Genomic DNA, 19,982 nt, shown 5'->3' on the forward strand with positions numbered 1-19,982 from the left:
ATAAATTTTATAAAACAAATAAAAATATTTATAAATCATACTAAAGCATGTTTCAAATTACATTGCTTTTATTTTATATAGGGATTGATAATTTGTACATACCAGTTATTGTATGAACTATCTATTGTTCCCGGTAATACAACTAATTAATTACACAAATATAAAAGTACTAACCATCGATACCAATATTTTCAGCAATTTGATGGCATGTTTTTGTCCTTAATACTGAATCCTTGTATTTCGGATACTTAAGGTTGTCCAAATTTTGTTTTCTCTTACTTGTTCTACGAGCAGTTCTTCAAACGTTGTTCTTACCTCCGCCATGTTAGTCAGTGAATACAATAGTATACGCGCGCTACTTCCGTCAGAATTGAACAAATTTCTACTCTGACGCGAGTGTAGCGCGCAATCTCCGATGCGTGATTTCATTGGCTGTTTAGCACAATCGCTCGCAACTCACGGAGGTAAAGGACACATGAAAATCCGCCTTATCGCGATTTTAAAACAAATTTAGCGTTGTACTGACGCTAACCGTTACGGAAAGATTCCTAGGAAATTTCAACTCAGTAGAGTAATCTGAAGGCTTACTAGGGAGAATTTTGTTTGGGGTCTTGGCAACAGGTACTACGACTTTGAAAAACATTGAACAATCAAGAACCGTGCGTAAGGCCGCCGGCGTTTGACTGCAGACGAAGTGTGACTGACTTATTTAAAATTAGTTTTTCTAGTTTTTAGGAACTTCTTAAAAATGGTTGTATACTGTATCATAGCAGTTATTGCTTTCTTATATTTATTATTTGACGTAAATTATTTTTTACGAGGATTATTCACTGTTGTTACAGCTAAAATATTTAAGAAAAAAGTTAGTGTTCTGGATGAGACAGTGATATTCGGTAAGTGAACTTTACTATGAAACAACTTCATGTTTTAATTTTTGAATTAAATGAATTGAATGATAATTTGTGAAACAAAACAGAACGTCTATTATTGAGCACTTTATGTAAAGAAAATCTTAATGCAGAATACAGTTACGGTATAGTACATGATGTTTAGAATGCATACAGTCGCTCACATTAATATTCGGTTTTATTAGGAATTGCCAAAAACAAATTCGATTTGGATAATAAAAGGTCAAGTAAACGTAATTGTAAGGCAAAAGATACGTGGATACATATTGAACTCTGAAAGAAAAAATGTGACACAAAATGCTAATCAATGTTTGGTAACAGGATGTGAAACAGATAATGGAGCAAAAATACCTTCCATTAATATTCGGTTTCGATAACGCCAACGGTGTTTACTCGTTTCTGTGCTATGTAGAGGGTATGGTATGGTGACAAGACATGTATTGCAGATGACAGCAGAAGAGAGGTCATGGCAGAGATGCATAAGCACTACTGAACGTTGTGAATCAAACAGGTTACATGGACTGTGGCGAATATGAGTAGGAAAGGTAAAAACACAAGTCTCGAGCAGCGGCATTTGGTGATCTATCATCATGCGAAAGAGCGTAAATACGCTAAAATATTACACATCTTCAAGAGTACTGTTGGAGATATTGTCAGGATGTATAAAAATGAAAATAGAACAGAATCCATACCACAAATTGGACAGCCCATGACATTGTCACATAGTGACGAACGTGCTATTCTTCGCAAAATTAAGAACAACTCCAGGTTAAGTGCAGTGAGTATTACAGCATTCCCAAACTCCGAGTTAGGCAAGAACATAATCGCAGAAATAGTCCGCAGAATGTTGGGATGGCATTCAGTATTTCCCCCAACTCGTTCCATTATTCCAGAACCGAGTACCTTGTTTTTGTGTAAATTGTGATAAAGGTAGAAGTACAAGGGCCCTGGGGGCTTCTAACTCCCTTCGCTACCTGTCCCTAGCTCAGCTATATTTTGTACACGTGCAAGATTGGGGGAGATATTAAATATCAGCCAAATGTTGAAATATTCCGTGTTTCGTAGTAGGGTACAAAGTAAAAGACCGTACGTAAGTAAAGTCAATAGAATAAAAGGTTTAATTTAGCACCAAAACATATGGGTAAGTCTTATTAGTGGACGAAAGTAAATTTGATGTGTTTGGTGTAGACGTTTTCCCACCAGTCTGCCGACTTACCCCATGTTTTCTTGCAAAATTATATCTTTTATTCTATTGACTTACGCACTGTTTCCTACTTGGTACCCTACTATGAAACACGGAATATTTCAACACTGCGAACTATTTCTGCGATAACGTTCTTGCCTAACTCGGAGTTCCGGGATGCTCTAATACTCACTGCACTTAGCCTGGAGTTGTTCTTAATTTTGCGAAGAATACCACGTTCGTCACTATCTGACAATTTCCTGGGCTGTCCAATTTGTGGTATGCATTCTATTCTTTTTTTCATTTTTATACATCCTGACAATGTCTCCAATGCTACTCTTGAGGATGTGTAATATTTCAGATATTTTAGCGTATTTACGCTCTGTCGCATGATGATAAATCGGCAAGGTTCTAGAACACAGGTCCTCCTTCCCACTTAGCTGTAATAAACACAGAAAACGTGCCCTGCGGGGCTCTAACCCACCTTCACTCGCTAACGTTCGCTCGGTAGTACCATGTGAATTAAGTATTTTACTTTGGTACAGAAATGAACCAACTTAGCTACTAACCTATTTATATATGAGGAGACCTGTGTTCTAGAACCTTCCCATAGATCACCAAATGCCTCTGCTCGAGACTTGTGTTTATACCTTTCCTACCCATATTCGCCACAGTCCATGTAACCTGTTTGATTCACAACGTTCAGTGCTCCTTATGCACCTCTGCCATGACCACTCTTCTGCTGTCATCTGCAGTACATGTCACAATACCATGCCATCTACATAGTACAGAAACGAGTAAACACCGTTGGCACTATCGAAACCGAATATTAATGGAAGGTATTTTTGCTCCATTATCTGTTTCACATCCTGTTACCAAGCATTGATTAGCATTTTGTGTCACATTTTTTCTTTCAGAGTTCAATATGTATCCACGTATCTTTTGCCTTACAAATTACGTTTACTTGACCTTTTATTATCCAAATCGAATTTGTTTTTGGCAATTACTAATAAAAACCGAGTATTAATGTGAGCGACTGTATGTACTTGCACGTGGTCTGGACACCTGCTGCATCGTCAGTACACATACCAATTAATTTGCTTTAACCCATGTCAGGTGTTACCACATGTGTATTTATTAATATTATGTTGAAGTATCCAAACTTCTATGAATTAAGAATATGAGACAAATTTATATAACAGTGAAACTTATTTCTTTGTGAAAATAATATCCTCATGCAAGGGCGCCCATCAGGGAGGGGCAAGGTGTGGCGCTGGCCCCACTAGAGGAAATTGTACTTCAGACTATCGAAAATCCAATAGAATTTTTACATTAGTTACAGCAAAATTTGAAACTATTTTTTGAAATGTCGCTTATACCCCCGCCCCCCTTGGAAACTACAACAGTCAAGTTGAAGGATATCACCTGAAGTGCATTTCTTCCACTAATTAACAGGGTTCCCACATTCTGGAAAGTCAGGGAACATAAATGCGCAAATGTAGCATTTTTTTTTCAGTCTAACATTGTTTCTTCTCTATCAGTTCTACAGGTTCACTTGTGAAGAGAAACACTGATACAGCATTCCCATGATGGCAGTGATGCAGTGTTGCTATTTCGTGCTGAGAGAGTGAGGTACTTGTGAAATCAACCAATGAAATGGCAAAACCTGACCTGACGATCTTAGATTTTTGTAAAAATTGGTGCACAGCTTTATTACAGTGGGAGATGGAAAAATCCCAAATATTACCTCTCTCCTCCTGAAAGTGTCCCCATATAGGGTGTGCTATGTTTATCCAAACAACGATTTGTTGTTTTAACATACGTAAAAGCACTAAAAACGTGTGTTGATAATTATTTAATACTAACACATAGTAAGAAGTATACAACTAATGGACTGTATTTAGTACACAAAGATTGATAGTTATTTCAATTGAAAAGGAATGTAATTTGGTCCTCCTAGCACGATCTCGGTAGCGCGTTACACACAAAAAGCTCTCACTTCCACACTGACAAAAGATGCTTGGACGCGGCCTAAGGGGGAGGAAAGGAACCAGAATGCTAAACTCCGGGGTAGAGGAAAAGTCATCCTAAGAGCCATCTGTCCACAACAATTAGCACTACATAGAGAGTGTCACTGTCAAAAATTGAATATAAGGCTATCAGACAAAATTAATAATTAATTGGCAGAGAACAGAATGGCCCAAACATAGCCCCCACCTTGAAACGCTCAAGTTTCACAGAAAATAGTAACTTCACAAGCCTTCAATCACATACACCGCATAAGGCTAATGAATATTAATAAGCTGAAGCATGAGAACACTATTTACAAATTATAGGACAGCAGCTAATGCACTTATCACAACACCACTGCCATGACCTATTTATTCTCTGAATTGAACGGCATTAAACACAGTTTAACAATAGGAGGTTTTAGTTCACCCTGGGCTGTTTTAATCGTAACTACACGCACTGCTCCATCGCGGCCTGAGTGAACTTCCTTGACACTCCCAAGCTTCCATTGTAGTGGGTGAAGGTTGGATTCCTTTAGTATCACCATGTCGCCACCTTCAGGTTATCGTGTAGAGTAAACCACTTTGCCTTTTGCTGCAGGTAAGATAATCTACGCCAGAAATGCCTTACAAGGTGCTATCTTCTAAGGTGAGAGAGGTTAGTGGACGAGCAGTCCTTTCTGGGAGCAGGGTGGAAAAAAATCATGATTTTTTTCAAAAAAATCATTTTTGTTGATTTTTTTGATTTAAATCAAATCTTTCTCCTCGTATAATGCAAGTCGCGAACTGAAGAAAAAGCATTAGGAATTAGTATTAAATGCTAATTATGCCATTTAAGTGAAAGTATTGGGGTTGAATTTTGAATTATCCCCAATCGTTAACCTATATCAATCCCAAACAATGTTTCTTAACCCTTTTAAATTATGGCTCTTTTTAAACGTAAATTATAGACTTTCAGTCAAGCAGCTACAGCATCATCCCTATTTATCCTAGGATCATGGTACACACATCACTCTTTTTAGAATAGAACAGTTTTTGAAACGGTAATATTCACATTTCCCTATCATGTCCCTGAAGCGGGAAATTTTGAGAATAATCGTCATTTTTTTTTACTTTTTTTTAAAAAAATTTAATCCCCTCTTTATTCCCCTGTGTTAACGCACAGATCTCAAAATCAACTGGGAAATACTAAGGGGTGTACTGAATGTATGTACAAAATTTCAAGCTTCTACCTTGAGTAGTAAAGGTGAGGAAATTATTTAACAATGAGCTAAGAACATTCCCACGATGACCCGGATGTAATATAAAAATTTCCTCAGACATCCCTATTTATCCTAGGATCATGATTTGTACATTATTCTCTTCAGAATAAAACAAATTTTCAAACGTGTCCCTTCAAATATCTCCATCATGTATCTGGGGCGGGTAAATCACGAAAAAATGAATTTTCTGTTAAAAATATTAAAAAAAAAAAAACTAATACCTCTGTGGACCCCTGCCCCTGTTTTAAGGCAGAGATCTGAAACAAATCTGAAAACTACTGAGTGGTGCACTGAGTACATGTGCAAAATTTCAATCTTGTAGGTGCAAAAGTAAGCCCGCGAAAAATAATATTCCTCAAATACCCCAGATTCCCGTATAAAACAGGATCTCAGATAACAGTTTCCTGCGACATCCCTATTTATCCTAGGAGCATACTACGTACATCATTTTCTTCAGAATAGAACAGCCTTTGAAACGGTACCATTCATATGTCTCCACCTGAGACGGGAAAATCACGAAAAAAGCTGTTTTTGTTAAAAATATTGTTTTTTTATTTTTATTTATTTTTTTAAACATTTTTGCCTCTCTGAACTCCGCTGTTTCCACAGAGATCTGAAAACATCTGAAAATTATTAAGGGGTGCACTGAACGAGTGTGCAAAATTTCAGTCTTCTGAATGCAAAATATAACCCGCAAAATGCCAAATAATAATACGCATAACAAAAAAAAAATCATTTTTTTAAATTTGACGTCATCACACAATATGCCTCAACGCAGAAAGGCGTGAAAGCATATGCAACATGTTCTAGAATGCCTCCAGTCTTGAAGAAAACGAAGTAAAAAACCTTATTGGTACTCTTTTAATCGAATAATGAAGATTCTACCCTATCACCTAAAAATATAATATAATTTAAATAGAATAATTTAATTATATAATTTAAAAGGTTAAGCATTAAGGAAAAAGTACAGCAACGTTTATCAAAATGACACTTTTTTTCACAAAAGTTACTTATATTTGCCAGGGGCCTATTTTTAAAAACTCAGAACTAGCTTGCAGCATGAAATACATAAATTTCGCCTAAAGTTATAAAACAAAAAACAAAAATGGAGAGAGGATAGGACCCCTCTAAATACACCCTATTATCTAGGAACAAACAAACAGACACGCACAAAAAAGAATTTTCGTCTTAAATATCGATAGTAATTTCCCCGTTGGAATAGTTAACGATCTTAAAACCCAAACCCAATGTTACGAAAAGAAGAAAACAGGATTGCTCCGTTACCTGTTCAAAACGGGATTTTCCCTAATCATCCTCTGCATTTGTTTTCATACTATACTGTACATTTGAGTCTCATTGTATTATGATTATTAATTTCCATAATCGAAATAACAAAACAGAAACGGGATTTTACTTATTTTCACTTTAAATTAATTTATTTCGGAATTCGATTTAAATCAACGATTTTTATTTAAAAAATCAAATGATTTAAATCTTGATTTAAATCGTGATTTAAATCAGACTGATTTAAATCAATCCACCCTGTCTGGGAGGGCCAAGAGGGATTTCCCAACTAAGAAGTGAGCAGGGGTAAGACAGGAGAAATCATTAGGATTCTCTGACAACGGTGTGAGAGGACGCGAGTTCAGAATTGCTTCTATTTGGGCCAGCACGGTGCACATCTCTTCGTAGCACAATGTTACATTTCCTATTATTCTTTTTAAATGGTGCTTCACACTATTCACGCCGGCCTCCCATAAACCACCAAAGTGAGGGGAAGATGGGGTATTAAAATGCCAAGTTATTCCCCTTTCGGAGACTAATGATGTTGTCAGGTTGTTTCCCTTCGAATGCGCACTGGCCTTCAATAGCTCATTTAATTCCTTACTAGCGCCCACAAAATTTCGACCACAGTCACTATACAAATCACTTGGAACACCCCTGCGGGCTATAAATCGCTTCAAAGCGGCTAGAAATGAATTTGTGCTGGCGTCAGATAACAATTCAAGGTATAGGGCCCTGGTAGCGAGACACACAAACAGAACAATATAGCCCTTACCCTTAATACGACTTCTTCCATAGCTGTTTTTTAAAATATATGGCCCACACCAGTTTTGGAAAAGCACTTGCCGGGATTAACCCGGGATGCTGGCAGTGAACCCATAATTTGAGTCTGAGTTCTTGTATTGAAACGCTGACACCTTACACATTTGTGAATAACATCACACACTAAAGTTCTGGCCCCCAGCACACAAAATTTTGTTCGCAGGGTAGCCAGCACGAATTGAGGCCTACCATGCAAGGTATTTGCATGCTCACATTCCACCAATAGACGAGTAAGTTTATGCTTTTTGGGCATCAAAATAGAATGTTTCCTATCCACGGACATTTCGACATTTTGCAACCTTCCACCAACACGCAAAATTCAATCACTGTTAATAAAGGGAGTTAAACATAACAAACTGCTTTTGCGGGGGAGCTCCCTCGTGGCTAAGCGGTTAGCGTACGCGCCTTTGGCGTGGGAGACCCGGGTTCGATTCCCGGCGGGAGCTCATGTGGTTCGGAATCCACGTTAATCAGTAGGTCCACGTCTCATATAGCCTCGCTGCTGAATGGGACACTAAACTACAATCACCTCACCTCACCTGCTTTTGCGGGGAGGGGTTGTTTATTCTGCAGACACTTCAGCTCTGTAGAAAAAGCACCTTGTTGCACTACCTTGACCAAGCACAAAAGGCTTTCTTCTAATTCTGTCGCGGTCAATGAACCACGAAGCTTCTGTTTTGGGTTTCTGCAATTGTAAATAAGCGCCGACACCAGCTCACCACTCTTTTCAACTTTGACAGGGAAGAGCAACGGTTCACAATTTCATTTTCGGTGTTTCCACACATGACTGTGACACACTTTCTTCTTTCTTCCTCAACTACACTTGAGGCAGCCGGAGTACAAAATGACGCAGGCAACACTGCTTCGCACATCCATGAAGGACTCTCCCACCACAGAGGGTGACCTAGGAGCTCCTGGGACATGACTCCCCACGTAGCACAGTCCGCTGGATTGTCTTTACTCCCGACATGTCCCCACGGAGGCAGGCAGAATATTCTGTATTTTCACTACTCTGTTAGCAACGAAGGTTTGCCATTTGTCCGATGACTGAGCTAACCACAATAACACGACCATAGAATCCGTAAAGGCTCTAGCTTCTTTCACATTGAGATTAATTGCATTAGTGGTTGTTTTCAGCAGCTTAACCAACAATAATACCGCACAAGCTCCAAGCGGAGAAGGGACACAGCTTTGATGGGCGCAACCTTAGTCTTAGCCGCAATGAGGCTTACGCCCACACCCCCGTCTGCACATTTTGATCGTAGGTAGGCCACTGCACAATAAGCTCTAGCATCACAATGACCTGTCAGATGGCATGATACATCGCGCTACCTTCACCTCACGTAACAAAAATAGTGAGTCACAGTATGCTTGCCACACTGCACTGGTCTCAAGAGAAAGGGGGTTCATCCCAACCTAAGTTTTCCTTCCATAAAGATTGTAATAGTATCTTAGCCTTGATAGTCACTGGGGAAAGAAGACCAAGAGGATCGATCGTTTTAGGACTGATAGTAATAGGTGTTAGGGAAAGTGAGCAACATTCTTGACAGCATGGTATATTGCTTTTTATTGTTTTTCAAGCAGAAAAAAGGTATGTGGTACTGTATCATACATATATTATTATATACTTACATGATACATTTTGTGTAAATAATAATTACTCATACTGAACATAACAAATATGAAAATGATGATTAAAGGAGTGTATTGGACGGGTATGGGAATGGAGGAGGCCGTTAAAAAAGTGTATGATAGAACTTGTCCTATATCTTCCCATTTATATTCAAGAATTTGTCAGGGAAACTTGTATTCTCTTTTGTGTGGGAACCGTGTAATTGTCTACTACTGTCTTGTTGATATATTTTATCACATCCTCAGTTGTCTACAGATTTATAATAGGCTATGTCTATAAATTTTTATCCCATTGAACTATTACTGGTAAAAAAATCACGCACCAACCTGTGCTAAGTGATTACTATCAGTGACAAAGGTTGATGATTCCATCAGGATAGGCCTTTCTTTGGAATAACTGGGTTACTTATATCTTCTTATAAATTAATTCTAAGCAGAGCCGTAGCTAGAGATTTCAGCACCCCACTCACCTTACCAAGCTTTCTTGTATATACTTATATTAACAGAAGCATATTTTGTTGTTCTATTAAGCTGCTTGGACAGACCATTACAACAGCCAAAAGCGATCATTATGTATTATTTTCCAAATAAGCCGTTTTCAGGAGGTTTTTTTATATATATATACAAAACCACCTTTGGTTGTGTACAAATCCACTTGGAAAACGGTTATGGAAACTTACAACTATTTACAACGTTTCATGCTATTTACCGAAAACCCCAAGTTGCTACACCTAACAGTTGCCAAAATATGGGGAAATAAAACGTGACACCAGAGATATCTGGGGTTCCCGTGCTAGACTATACAATTTTGAAAAATTAATTACTAAGGCATAACACCAACTCTAAGAACACTCATAATAAAATTTCAATACATTAGAAACTATGCTTATTTACAATGTTTGAAATAGATGACAGAATTAATTTCAAATAATCAGGTAATTATAAACTTTTGAAATATTATTCTGTATTTGACCATACAGATAGCATTTTAATTTCAATTCTTTTATGGTTGGGGGGCGCGGTGGCTCAGTGGTAGAGCGTTCACCTCCGGCGCTTGGGGTCCCTGGTTCGATCCCAGCTCGCGCCGTGTGGACTTTGTGGTGGACAAACATCGTGCTCGTGGGTTTTCTCCCACTTTCTTCATTCCACCATTTCACTCATCTCTCATCATCACCGTCTCCTTTAGCCCAACCGGCATAACCGTGGGACGTAAAACTATGGTTAAAAAAGAAAATGTGAAATGTAACGGAAATTCAAAGGAGACTTATTTGTGAATTTCTCAGTATTGATCAATGGAGGTGAAGGATATGTTTGTATTTAAAATCCAAAATATAGTTTGCTGTAGTAACTGGAATACTTAAGCACAAATCTAACAGTCAGAAGCATTCTGTGTACAATTCTTGCAGCCCGTTTGTTGTGATGAATTAAAGTAGATTAATAGGCTTAAAATATTTATTTTCGTCAGGGTAAATGAGTGTCAGTTCATTCCAGCAGCTGATTTGCGTTAAAAAAGGGACAGGTTAAGATTCTGTAGTTTCTTATTAGGAAAATCACTCTTATAATCCTGAAACTTGCAAATTCCAGGGAGAACAAATCACGAAAATGCGTTTCCATGTGAACAATAATTATCAAAAATTTCGTATTACAGTATTGTTAAACTTTGCTTGGTCTTATCGCATGAACTAATATTTTGATTTTCCGTAATAATGCATTAATTATAGTCTCTTTCGAATGCAGTTCTTTGAACGCGGACGCTGTGTGCATGAGTTCTTTGCAGCACAGTGTGACACCAAAACTACATTTCTTTGCAAGATAAGAAATAGATTGTCCAGCGTGTCTATCGATCACGAAATCAGAAAATGGTCATGAAAGTCACGAAATTTAGATTTTGGGTCACAATTCTTTTTAAACTGTTCCAATGTAAGTACAGATTGGAAAATTTTGTTCTATAAAATGTCAAAGTTCACCACCAAAAATGTCTATGGTCGGCTTTAGACGCTACCAAATCGCAAGCAAAGTATGTTTTAATCGCATGGATAAAAATTCGGCCTAATTCGCACCCAAGTTTGCTCTTGAAAATATTAGGAAATTTTATGATTTGGTTAAAAAAAGTTCACGAAATTTCATTTTGGAATTTTAGTAGACACCCTGTTGTCGGTATTTATAAATATTTTGCTAAAAGAAATGCAACGAAAGGAGAAATTCAAATGAATCTAAGCGTAATTGTAGACCACTTGCAGCCCTTTTTGAAACCGGATCCCAATTTTCATAATCAGATTCACGTATGTGACTCATAGCTTATCTTGATCCCAGCTCGCGCCGTGTGGACTTTGTGGTGGACAAACACCGTGCTCGTGGGTTTTCCCGGGGTTCTCCCGTTTCCTCCCACTTTCTTCATTCCATCATTTTCACTCATTTCTCATTATCACCGTCTCCTTTAGCCTCACCGGCATAACTGTGGGATGTTAAACTTAAAGATTTCATTTTTTCATAGCTTATCTTAGGAGGCCACGGTGGCTCAGTGGTAGAGAGCTTACTTCTGGCAAATGGGGTCCCTAGTTCGATCCCCGGCCAAGTTAGTTTATGACGGACAACATCGTGTTTTCTCGGGGTACTCCATTTCCTCATTCCACCAATTCTTCCATCATCATTGACTTGCTTTAAACATTGTCCCCCTTAACCCAAAGGACATAATCGCGGGACATAACCGAAATATTTCATTTCATAATACCTTAATTTGCCGTAATGCAATTTGTTTCAAACTGTGCGCAAGTGGTAATTCCAGCATGTGGAACTCGGGTGGAGAAGATGGCAGGGTGTCTACTGGTGGCGAAAGTCACGAAGTCAGAAAACTCACCAAAGTCAAGAAAGTCACGAAATTTAGCTTTTTTTTTTTTATGCGTACAAATATAAGTACAGACTGGAAAATTGTTCTATAAAACGTCAAAATTCACCACCAAAAATGCCTATGGTTGGCTTTAGACGCTACCAAATCGCAAGCAAAGCACGCTTCTATCGCATGCATGAAAATTCGCACCGAAATTTACTCTTGAGAATGTTATAAAATTTTACGGTTTGGTAAAGAAAAGTCACGAAATTTCATTTTGAAATTTTAGTAGACACCCTAGATGGAAACTCTGTTCTTTCAGTAGCTCAGTTCTCTTTGTTGACCTTGAGAAAAACAAATGGATCACAGTCATATCACAAACAAACAATTGTGCGCGTTTTATGGTTTCTGCACCGTGTAGGATAAAGTTGAACCTATGGGCGTAACAATGTATAATGAATACATAGGGCCCATTCTTTCTTTTTATGATACTGCACACCTTCTTTGGAAGCAGGCATTACAGACACAGCGTGGTGCTTTGACACACACATTTTCTGTCTCCATTGAATTCCTTCACAATATGAAGATTGATTTCTGACATTCCTAGTGCAATCTTGTAACGTGACACATCAAGAAACCCTGCGAATCTATCTTGTGATCGTTTAAACAATGCCACATTATCACACTTGGATGTTTTGTAAAACAGCACATGCCAAGTTTTGTCAGACACGAAATTAACGACAATATTGTGTTTGCTACGCGTAGATACACATTTTGAGAGATATCTGCATCTGTCAAACTGTTGCCTACACTTGATAAATTATAAATAATAGACATTTTTGGAGAAACTATACTATGTAGTATAGTTTTTCTAATTTTTCTCAAAACTTTTTTTTTCTGACATGTGTCGTTTTACCAAAAAAAAATTCATTTGCGCTCTACAAGAAGCATTTGTTGTTTTATCTACTTATACTGCAATTCTGCTCGTAAAATTTCTTCAGTTATACTGTTCAAAACACATGACACGTTGTCAATCAAGTTATTTTGTATACTATTTGATGTCCTTTTAAAAACAGAATCAGCTCCAAATACATGTAATTTCCCTTGTTTCTGGACTTGAACATTTTCAAAATGTCCTCTGAAAGATAATTCCTGTTTACCAAGAAAACTAGTAGACATCTATTATGTTTTAGTGCTTGTAGACAAATAGCTTCAGACACAGCACACTGAGTTCTGTGCGTTCAGCCTGGCAAACAAAAACCTCCGTACTGTTTGTTTTTTCCAGATCTTTGAAATTTTGATGCTTTACTTACGCGCGAAATTTTTCAAGGAGACATTTTGTTCTTTCGTCCGTTCTGCTTCACAACCAAACAATACATTTTGTTTATATTAATGAAAGGAAGAAACAACCGATTTATTTTACACACCACAACCGTTAAAGGTGTTCTCAGTATATGGCCACTGGATTGTCCAAGCACAGCAGCTTAGGCTGTGGTACAAGCCATGTGGTCTGAGTAGAGAGCACCGACTGCAGGAGTGGGAGAGTGTTTGGCTGTTCTGAAAAGTGGACTGGGTGGCGTAGTGGTTAATGCATCGGCATGGTATGCCGGAGATCCCGGGTTCGAGTCCCAGTCCAGTCAAGCCACTTTTTCACTCTTTGTAGGTTTAATACATTTTGTTGTTGTATCAACTCAGCCACTTACATATATGCATGCAGAACATTCTTTCCTACCTTCGTTTGTTCTATCTTCAATACTAATGTTGGTCTTCGTTCCTTAATAATTTATTTCCTAGAGAAGATTCAAGTAAGAGATTCTTTAATAAGAATTCTATTAAGTTCGTATTCCCCTACCACTCAGGCATTTTCTGTTGTTTAATTTTCCAAATTTTAAAAGAAAGAACGCCACTCACAATACTTCGAAAACACTCATCCACCTTCAATTAGTTCTATGTCCTTCTGGTCTTTATTTGCTTATTATATCGAGTCAAAGTCGAAGGAATCCAGATAAGCGCTGTATACATATGTACACTTCTGTTCACAAAAACCTAGACTGCCTTCTAGAAACGCCTTTGGCGTGGGAGACCCGGGTTCGATTCCCTGCGGGAGCTCATGTGGTTCAGATTCCACGTTAATCAGTAGGTCCCGTCTCATTTAGCCTCGCTGCTGAAAGGGACGTTAAACTCAAAATCAACTCAACTAAGTCCAAGAAATTGACTGTAGATCCTTTAAATTCTCTTCAGGTGTGGATCATTTTCCCCTGCAATTTTCGCCAGTCAGGGGTGGAAATTGAATGATAACATTGCAGTGTGCATATGAAATTTTCGTTGTAGAGAAATAAAAATAACCAGGAAATTACTGTAATTTTAGATCGCGAATTCGATACATTATTTATATTTGTAATCCAGAACGATTTTAAAAGCGATGGAAGGATGGGAGATATCATAACCACAAATTGTACCATTTCCTTCTTTAAAAAGAGGACTTGAGTTGGATACACTTCTAGGCACAGAAGGCACACCAGGCTATCCAGCTCTGAAAGCCACTTTAATCTGCGCAACGGAAACTTGCAGAAATTAAAAATAAAATAAAATAAAAAAGGAGAAAGAAATCATAAAGAAAAAAGTCTACATTGATTTCAATGTAAAGTAGTCTCAGGATCATCCGCCCACTCGGTATGACCCGGAGTGTTTCTCTTAATACAAACGACATCCAAAATTTTTCTTTGTTTAGCATAAAATTTCACCTATTAAATTTTATATTACTCAGAATCATTAGTTAAGGACTGAGCTTAATTTTTAGGTTTAGTATTAAATAATAATCGCACTAATACTGAACTAAATTAAAATTTATGATTAAGCTGTCAGGTGAAGACTATGATAACAGAACCCCTCTTCCCACGTGGGGAGAAAAAAGTTTTCGTCAAAAAAAAAAAAAAAAACACCTATTACTAATCATAATGTAACGATTAAAGTACCAAATTTGCACCACTTTATTACAATATTTTATTAATTACTTTATATCCTTACTGCACTTTGTGAATTGAAGAAATTAGGTTTAGGTGGCTACTTAGTACAGATGGACACAGTAGTTTAATTTATTTTATTTAAAGTGATTATGATATTATACCTAAATTAGAGAGTAGCTTTTATCCTTAGACTAAATTTGCTGGCACGTTCTACAAATTTTACCCAGATTCTACAATAAAAACTATTAGTTGCTGGTGCATTGTTAATCGAAAACCGAAAACTGAATGCTATCGTCCTTTCAACAAGGAGTAAGCAGTAACTTAAAAAAAAAACACTGTATATAATTACCTCATGTGTATAGTTAACATAAAAAAAAGTCAAATTTGCATTAGCATCACCAGTTGGTCACATTATGCAAACCTGACAGTAAATTATTAAAATAAACGTTGTTTATTTAATTACAAGGGCCATATTTACGTAGACCGGTGCTATTTGCTGGAATGGAGCGAAACCAACTGGTGATACGAATGTAACTTTAAACCAAAATTTGGGTTTTGAAAAAGTTTACGAACCAGGATCGCGGGGAAGATTCATGTTCCGTAACTGTTAAATAAAGTGTCATGGGTGACGCGGTCACGCAGTGAATTAACGTAACCTAACCTACTCTATCTCACATTTAAAAATAATGGCTAAACATTGAATGTAAAGTAAGCTAATGTAATCTAACCTGCTCTACCCTATCCTACATTTGAAAATAGTGACTGAATATTGAGTTAATGTATCCTAACCTAATCTACACTACTCTGCCATACCGTACGCACCTACACTTCCCTGCCCTATCTTAGTGTAGTTTGTAGCCAAACATAATGTAAGTAAAGGAGGTTGTTCCTCTCAAACGTCCTTTGGTTGTAAATGTCGCATAAAGGTCAATAAGGAAGGGTGTTCCGTTGGAACCGTTTTTTTTTCTTTTTCTTCTTTACTTTCTGCCTTCAATATCTGAACTCCAGATATAATACATTATCTATAAAGTTAAACTGAGCGTTACAAATCTGAAATATCAGCAATGCAATTTCCTTTTCAATAGTTGTTATGGCTTCTTGTTTCCTTCCAAGAATATGCTTGTATTTAGGATATATTTGTCAGGATTAGGTGCTTATTCACCAGCATTAGGACATATCCGCCTTCCCGACGATTGACGTTCTTCGTTCGTTTGTTTTTAATTTTTATTTATGTATTTTTAAATTTTTATATTTAGTGCTCACATGCTATACGAATCAGTTTTCAGTGTTAAACATGTTAGTCAATCAGCGCCATGATGTTATGTAGTAAAGTCATAGTTTTATGCAACTCCGATTATTCGTGGATGAGTTATAATCCTCTCTCACAAACTGTTCGTGCCACGATGCAAGATTTTTATCCAAAGATGAAAATAATCAATGTAATGTCTTATATGATTTTAATCTTCAATTGGTGCAACTGAGCATTAGAGGTAGAACTTATGTAAAATTCTCAGAATTTTTGGCATTGATGTTTCTGAATAATAATAATAATAATAATAATAATAATAATAAATCAAGACAGTAGCCACGAAAGATAAAACATGAACATTGTTTATAAAACCTTTTAAACTCAAAGGTGTAAGTTCACCTTTTCAGGGAATATAGTACTGTGTGGTACCGATCACAGTAAAAAAATAAACATACAATTTTTACAATTAGTATATTTGAAAAAAAAAATCAGGAAACCAAACGAAGGAATATAATTTGAATCAATAAATTATCATCTTGTAAATAAAACAAAAACCAGCAAAATATCTTGAACCATCCTAGAGCTTTGGTTCAAGATAATTTCAAGTTCATTTTAATATTTTGCTGAAAATCGCACGTGAGAAATGGGCCGACATCTTTGGCGACCTGTATCTCTGGCCAGAATATTTATAGACAAAAAAAAGGTGATGATTCTTACTTTGTCCTGAATGTTAATATCTGCTGAATTCAATAACATCTAAGACTATCAATGCAAACACCCCCCCCCCCTTCCTGCTTGAATTGATGTGGAGTATGTCAGCTTGTTTTTTTATTTTTTATGGTGACTCATTACTGGTAAGTTGCTTAATAATCTGCTTGTAATGTGTAGCATAATCCTAATTTGCAGAGCTTATAACGTTATTAAATCGTTATATTAATTTAACTACGATCCACCACTGATATTCGTAACATTCCGGTTTGTTTAAGCGGTTACAAACTTCTAGGAGCATTCCTTCGCTCAATGCATTGGAGAAAAAAAAAAAAAAAGAAAAAGGAAAAAAACATTCTGCAGCGAAGCGAGTAGGTGAGTGTTGACGTCATCACCCAAATATGCATAGCAGCAGCTTTGCTTCTAGCTCTTTCCTGTTACGTCAGAATTTGCATGTTTCGAGGAGGTCTCACTTTTGCACTCCTTGCCTAAACAGTTAATTGGTGTAATCATGATTGCATTTTGGACAATGATTATAGCATATTGGGAATTGACTATAATTAATAGTAACATTTATATGCTGCTTGTTAAAGCTGTATTTGCTGCATCGAGTAGAACTATATTTTCTCCTTTCTGTGAAACGCACCCACTCTTCGTTCCACGTGGAAGAAGAGCGCGGAGGGATACACACAGGATGACTCTTCAAGAAGTTGCGATAGACCAAAGACGTAATTTTCTCAGTGAAAATGGAATTTTTACATTTGTTTAAAACATATCAGTTAAGTAAACCATTCACAACGAAAAGTGTTTGCTTGGCAGAGTACAGCGCATTACTGGGGACATCTTTTTAAGTGGAAGTTGGGCAAGGTTTGGTATTTGTGCAACCACACCTTCTCAGTTGCGTGAGCCAGCGCCATGAGTATGGAATGAACTACGCGTTTCGCCCAAGTAATTTTCGTGCGTTCCTTCTAATACACACAGGTACGTCGACATGTCTTATAGATGTGTAAATTTAATGTCAGTGATTGTGTAAGGAAGGGAAAAGGTAAGAAAAAGAGCATATGGTTATATTGCGTATGCAATAAAATTTGTGTCGTGTATGGTGCGTTTCGATAAACAATAGGTTTCGTTCTATAAAGCAATATTTTAGCATTTTAAAGTGTTTTGAAATTAATATATTTGCTTGTTATTTGATAAGAAGTAAACATAGCATATTTTATTTTATATATACTGTATATTATAAACCATATTATTACGATAATAACTCCCTATGGAAGAGCACTAAAAATTTACCTGTACAACTGTTTACTTTCATTAACCGTCCGTCTTTAGCCTAAAAGGCATAACAGCGGGACGTTAAACTGAAATTTCATTTCGATAATGCGTTTATTCGGTGTATGCAACGTCATCGCTAGTCACCACCATAGGTTACATTAGTCATGCGAACTTCTGTACATTTGTTACAGTGTTTCAGATAATTCTATCTTGGAACCAGCTTCAGTTGAGATAAGAAAACTACGGAGTCGGGAATCAAATCCACATAACCGTCATGGTGTTAGTTATTCGTTGTACTGAAACGATAGCTTCCGAAATATTGTTTTTGAAATCCAGTCCGCCATGATGGAATCTCAATCAGTGTATCGGCGACATATTGTCCAGTAGTTAGCGCTGCTCAAGGCAAATTAGTAGATTCGATATAACTTAGCAGTAGAATCCTAGTGAAATTTATAGTAGTTCCGGGTAAACCGTAAAGAACTTTATCGAATGACATCTAGAACGTTTCATTCCGTTATCTTAATTCTCCCTACCCTTCCCAGGTAGATCAAGATTTTAAGGCAGATGTCAGAAATTAACACGAATTGATAGATTTCCAGGGCGCAGAAAAGGTTAGTGGTTGTTATTTAATATTCTGCGTTGGAAACATTTGAGGACGTGAGTTCCGAATTTGTAATGCTGCCGCTAATATATAACATTCTTGACACATGCATATTTAAAAAGATGTAGGGGGCATGGTGACTCAGTGCTTACCTGTGGCACGTGAGATGCCTGGTTCAATTTCCAGACAAGTAAGTTTGTGGTGTACAACATAGTGTCCGTGGATTTTCTCGCAGTACTCCCGTATCCTTCCACGTTCTTGTTCCACCAATTATTCCATCATCATTAACTTGCCTTAATCATCCGTTTTCGTCAGCCTAAAGGGCATAACGTGGGACGTTAAACAGAAATGTTTCCTTTTATTTTTATTTAAAGATATAGGTATCGAGATTCGTATAGCATCAGCAATAAATATACGAGAGTCACTGCAGGGAGCTTTCACCTGTCAATGTAAACGTCGTCCCTTTGTTTTACTTTTTCTTTCTTTCTTGGTATCTTTTTCTTACTTCAGTAAGTAGGAGACATTCTCTCTTTTGGTACTTTTTTTTTAAAAAAATAGTAGTTACTGAAGATTGTTCCGCTAACACACATTTTCTTTTGAGCAGTTTTTTTTTTTTTTTTTTTTTTTTTTTTTTTTTTTTTTTTTTTTTTTTTTTTTTTTTTGTATATTCAAAACTTCTCAGGTTGGATGCAAATTGACCACAAACATTTAAAAAGATCACTTCACAATCTACAAAAGTTAAATACAAACTTATTGTTTGCTGAGCAAAAGAATATATTTTCATTAAAAATTCAATATTTATGACAGTTTCGTCAGCTAACTGTTTGGCTTCATCAGAAACTATGAGCTACAGGAGTAATGTACAATCTTATAGCTCAGCAAACAATAAGTTTGTATTTAATTATATACAAAGTAAAACTTACAATTATGGCAAATGCTGCAAAAGTTATTTTGTTAACAACTTGGTACACACTGGCACCTTATCAAGTTGTCAATTCCAGTGATTCACATGCTTTTATGATTAATAGGTATAAGGATGAAAGAACATAATTGGCATACGAAGGAGCAGGATTTATCGTTTTTAACGTATCAACAACCTATTTACTTCTGAACATAACGCTAAGGAAACATTATAACAACGTATCGATAGAAGTGTTTTTGAATTCTATTATATTAGGACTAAAAGTCGTACATTCATTCCGGAACAGAGCAATCTCGATCAGAACTGAGATGTTGTTATACAAACAACTTCACTC

At 36.8% G+C, this 19,982-nt stretch overlaps 1 protein-coding gene across 2 annotated transcripts in view; it reads left to right on the forward strand.

The window, feature by feature from the left end:
• Window positions 1-622: 622 nt before the first annotated feature.
• LOC145681150 (protein THEM6-like) overlaps window positions 623-19,982 on the forward strand; it is a 35,982-nt gene continuing 16,622 nt past the window's right edge. Inside the window, exon 1 of one of the 2 annotated variants that reach the window (XM_081752593.1) lies at window positions 623-893. In XM_081752593.1, the coding sequence (XP_081608719.1) occupies window positions 749-893 (145 nt within the window). In that variant the 5' untranslated portion in view covers window positions 623-748. Of the gene's footprint in view, window positions 894-17,686; window positions 17,832-19,982 lie in introns of those variants that run through there. The other variant, XM_081752594.1, reaches the window with a different exon arrangement.

This window comes from Thermobia domestica, chromosome 3, assembly GCF_964235325.1.
Source record: "Thermobia domestica chromosome 3, izTheDome1.hap1.1, whole genome shotgun sequence".
Lineage (NCBI taxonomy): Eukaryota > Metazoa > Arthropoda > Insecta > Zygentoma > Lepismatidae > Thermobia > Thermobia domestica.